Below are 3706 nucleotides of genomic sequence, written 5' to 3' on the forward strand. Positions count from 1 at the left end.
TCAGCTCGACACTTCGGCCGGCATTGACGCGTCGGGTGCACGGCACCGCGTCGCTGCTACAGGTTGCCAATGTCTCCAGTAGTTCGCCTATCTCTTCTCAAGACGATGACAAAGGTCTAGTTCGACTGGCAAAGCTGATGGCGCAGAAGGGCCTGTGTTCAAGACGTGAAGCGGAAGCGTACATCCAAGCTGGAGATGTATTGGTCAATGGTGAACGTGTTCAGGCCGATTGGCTAAAGGTGCCTGCGGAAAGCGATGTCCGTCTGGACTTCCGAGCTCAAAGACACCAAAACAAGAAGGTAACGCTGGTGTTGAACAAGCCCTTGGGCTATGTGTCGTCTCAACCGGAGGACAACAAGACTCCAGCCGTCCGATTGCTTACCTTTGAAAACGAATGCCAAGAGCTGAGTCGCGTAAAGCCTCGACAGAATGTGGAGCCTGTGGCGCTGTGGAAGATGGCAGTCTGTGGCCGTCTGGACGTTAATTCGACGGGACTGCTGCTATTTACTCAGGACGGGACGGTAGCGAAGAAGTTGTTGGACCCCAAGGGCGGGATCGAGAAGGAATACCTCGTGCGTGTGGATCTCAACTTGGATCCGTTGACAGACAAGATCCGCAGGAAAATTGAGGTACTGCGAGCGGGCGTCACGTCGGATGAGGGTATTACTTATCGCGCCAAGTCGGTGGAGATCCTAAACGCCAATCAACTGCGAGTGATTCTTACGGAAGGTAAGAACCGACACATTCGCCGTATGTGTGAACATGTCGGACTGCGTGTGATGGCACTCAAGCGTGTACGCATTGGTGGCGTGAAGCTTGGCTCACTGCCTGTTGGGCAGTGGAGATACTTGCAACCGAATGATAAGCTTTAGAGTGGAAGACATACACTTTGTAATGGACTTAGATGTTGATGAATACTCAAATGGCTTGGTTATTCGAACTCATGGAGGCAGGCTGCATCGATCTATATAACAAGCAACGTTAGCACGCCGTAAAAGTATCGCAGTAAGGCACAGCGCAGTGCATCACCTTGTGCTCCTTCGTAAAGCGAACTCCTTCCTTTGCCAACAGTGTCCGCTTCTTCTGGATGCAAGGCGAATCCTCTCCAGTTGCACCTACATAATAAATATCGTGTTCAGCCTACACCCTTTATCCAATATCTTCTCAAAGTAGCACCTTGAAAGCCTCCAATGTCAAGCGTAGCAGCCACGACGCGGTGACACGGAACCTCGGGGGCGAATGGATTCTTCTGCAATAGTTGCAATCCAACACCGTAGTTAGAAAACTGATTCAGCTTCTGCAAACATCTGCAGCGCCACGTACACGTAAGGCTTGGCCGACGCATCGTGGTCCAGAGTGAAGTGCTTGCGCCACGCCGCCGTAGGTGCTCACCTTGCCTGCCGGAATCTGCAGTTGAATGGTTAGTGAAACCACTATCGTCTCTGTAAGGGCTGCAGCACTCGTACCTTTGAAATGAGCTCGTACACTCGCGATTCTATCTCGCACAAAGCACAGTAAGCCAAATGTAAGTTTAGACATCACCAAGTAACAGTGAATGGCAGACAATCCTCACCAAACTCCGTGATCTGCTTGCCTCGCCACAGAATGTGCAGCGTCGCCTTGGACTTGCTCTTCATCGTGACACCAGGCTTGCGCTTTTGCACTGTCTTCGCTGGAGTTTTCTTCGTCTTCAAGCTGCGAACCGTCATCGTACGTCGTAGCAAAATCGATTGTGAAGATGCTGACCAGTCCCACGTTCAAGTTGGCGCCAAGTATCGAAAGTCGCGCATGCAGTGGCGCCAAGATGAAATTAAGCACATGAATAACATGACAGTCATTCGATCGCAGATATTGTAATGCTCTCAAGTAACAGAGATTCTCTACAGCCAGGACATTTAGTGATAGCGTACGCATGGTGTAACCTTTCTCCTCGCTTTCCTGTTTCTCTCTGCTCTTGCGGCTATCCTGTATCGGACGAGAGTGCCTAACAATCTACCGCCTCTCGACCTCGATGGCGAGGCTCACCCATTTCTTCTTAGACGGTCCCTTCTTCTGCTTTTTCTCGCCTTCAGCCTCAACCTCAGCCTCCACTTCGCCTTCCGCGGCCGACACGACGGCGCCAGCAGCGTATTCCTCCTCGATCGCGTCGTCTACGCGGACCTTGACCGTGTGTTCGCCCAATGTCTTAATGGGCGTGGGGAGATCGATGCGGGCCACACCCACGATGAGACCGTGCTGCTTCTCCAGCATGTCCGAGATGTTCTGCGCGTTCACCTCGCTGTGCAGCTTGACCTCGGTCTTGGCGGCAGTGTGGCGCTTGAATACCACCTCGATGTTGCTAAGACGGTGGATGATGGCCTCAAGCTCGTGCTCCTTCTCGAGCAACGCCTCGTCCACAGACTCCTTGTCCACCTTGTACCTCTCGCGGTTGGCATCCGTGGCGTAAACAGCAAGCTTTTCAGGATACAGGAAGTTACGCGCATATCCGGCCTTGACGGACACTTCATCGCCGCGAAAACCGAGGTTGGACACATCCTCCTTTAGCACCATGTTCACGCGGTGTCTGTCAGTCACAAATGTCAGTTTCTAACGCATTTCTAAAGACACTTGGACGCGAGTTTCACGAAGATGGAAAAAGATATAGAGTTTACGTACGCGAAGGAACGAGCCAACAGCGGCTTAATGCCCTGCGGCCGCTGCATCACCGACACAAGCTTCGTCGTCGAGCGCGCCAGCATCTTGGAGAGCCCTGTGGTTATGAGCATCAGAGCCACAAAAGAGCTGCGCGATTTTCAACCAATCATGTACAACATAAATTACACTATCGGTGTGTGCCACACACTGGAAAAATATGAGGGAGAAGCTTCAAGTGATGCGAAGCAGCAACGCCAAGCTCATGGAGACGAACCTGTCGCTGCTCCTGGAGATCCGCGAGACGGACACCGAGATCAACACTACACGGCCGCAGTTGCTGATGCTGTGCAAGCAGTTGGAGAAACGTGGCATCCCAGTCCCGCAGCATTTTCTGGAGCTGCTCACAGAAGATCAACAGAGACCCATTGAACATAGCGCGTGAACGGACAACTAATGACTTGAAAGCAATTACTAGATATCAAAGGAAACTCGTGTGGCCGTGCTTTTGATCCTAACGTTGGTTTACTTCAACAAGTAGATCGTGGCGATAGTATACTACGCCAGCAGAAATAACAGGGGACAAAGTGGATTTACGTTACTAAAAGCGATATCAACCTGATACGTTTCGTGTAAGGTACTAGAAGCCAAGCACTGCCAAGAAGCTGGAAACGCACGACGTATTGAACGTAACCTTGTCGAGCCCATCGGCGTATTCCACAGTCAAATTGACCATGCTCAAGGCCTTTTTAAATTGCATATACTCAGTCGAGTACGGGTTGTCGCCGCGAATGTCCACTTCGATGCTCCTGCCACTCAAGAAACCATTGATCACACCCTCAAGTGCCGAGGAGGTTTCCGACATAACTACATGGAAGGTTTGATTGCTCAGACCACGCGGCATGCCCAGATCCGGCTTCTCTGAGTAAGCGTAGCCCAGGTAGCTGCTATTGTAGTACACACTCATGTTGAGTGGACCGATACCCTGCAGTCCCATAGTCGACGGGTTATAAACCGACGCGTTGACGTCCATCTCGTAAATGCCATCGCGGCACCCCCACAAGTCGATATGCTG

General features: G+C 51.6%; 4 protein-coding genes across 5 annotated transcripts; 1 reads left to right on the forward strand and 3 right to left on the reverse strand.

The window, feature by feature from the left end:
- The first annotated feature begins 71 nt into the window (after positions 1 to 71).
- PPTG_01531 (hypothetical protein) lies at positions 72 to 938 on the forward strand. The gene has a single exon (XM_008894857.1). The coding sequence runs from the start codon at positions 138 to 140 to the stop codon at positions 870 to 872; it is 735 nt and encodes a 244-aa protein (XP_008893105.1). The 5' UTR covers positions 72 to 137; the 3' UTR covers positions 873 to 938.
- PPTG_01532 lies at positions 863 to 1768 on the reverse strand. Of its 2 annotated transcripts, XM_008894858.1 has the most exons (6): positions 1574 to 1768; positions 1467 to 1495; positions 1324 to 1407; positions 1177 to 1249; positions 1030 to 1115; positions 863 to 964 (listed from the first exon to the last, which is right to left on the reverse strand). In XM_008894858.1, exons 1-6 carry the CDS (start codon positions 1707 to 1709, stop codon positions 932 to 934), a joined length of 441 nt encoding a protein of 146 aa, XP_008893106.1. In that variant the 5' UTR covers positions 1710 to 1768; the 3' UTR covers positions 863 to 931. The 2 variants fall into 2 exon arrangements, with proteins under 2 accessions (XP_008893106.1, XP_008893107.1); XM_008894859.1 differs by having other exon boundaries at positions 1030 to 1249.
- A 224-nt stretch (positions 1769 to 1992) lies between these two features.
- PPTG_01533 (ribosomal protein L9) lies at positions 1993 to 3067 on the reverse strand (the record flags this gene model as incomplete). Its single annotated transcript, XM_008894860.1, has 3 exons — positions 1993 to 2563; positions 2656 to 2781; positions 2841 to 3067. 3 exons carry the CDS (start codon positions 3065 to 3067, stop codon positions 1993 to 1995), a joined length of 924 nt encoding a protein of 307 aa, XP_008893108.1.
- Positions 3068 to 3130: 63 nt separating this feature from the next.
- On the reverse strand, positions 3131 to 3664 carry PPTG_01534 (hypothetical protein; the record flags this gene model as incomplete). Its single annotated transcript, XM_008894861.1, has 1 exon — positions 3131 to 3664. One exon carries the CDS (start codon positions 3662 to 3664, stop codon positions 3272 to 3274), a length of 393 nt encoding a protein of 130 aa, XP_008893109.1. The 3' UTR covers positions 3131 to 3271.
- Between the last annotated feature and the right edge of the window lie 42 nt (positions 3665 to 3706).

Source organism: Phytophthora parasitica (assembly GCF_000247585.1).
Source record: "Phytophthora parasitica INRA-310 unplaced genomic scaffold supercont2.3, whole genome shotgun sequence".
Classification (NCBI taxonomy): Eukaryota; Oomycota; class Peronosporomycetes; order Peronosporales; family Peronosporaceae; genus Phytophthora; species Phytophthora nicotianae.

Bases quoted from the DNA above. Each gene is read 5' to 3' on its own strand.
- PPTG_01531 (XM_008894857.1), top strand. From the start codon at position 138: ATGGCGCAGAAGGGCCTGTGTTCAAGACGTGAAGCGGAAGCGTACATC.
- PPTG_01532 (XM_008894858.1), bottom strand. From the start codon at position 1,709: ATGACGGTTCGCAGCTTGAAGACGAAGAAAACTCCAGCGAAGACAGTG. The intron at 1,408-1,466 runs GTACGAGTGCTG...ATTCAACTGCAG, and splicing joins TGTACGAGCTCATTTCAAAG to ATTCCGGCAGGCAAGGTGAG. The intron at 1,250-1,323 runs GTACGTGGCGCT...CAACTATTGCAG, and splicing joins GCGTCGGCCAAGCCTTACGT to AAGAATCCATTCGCCCCCGA.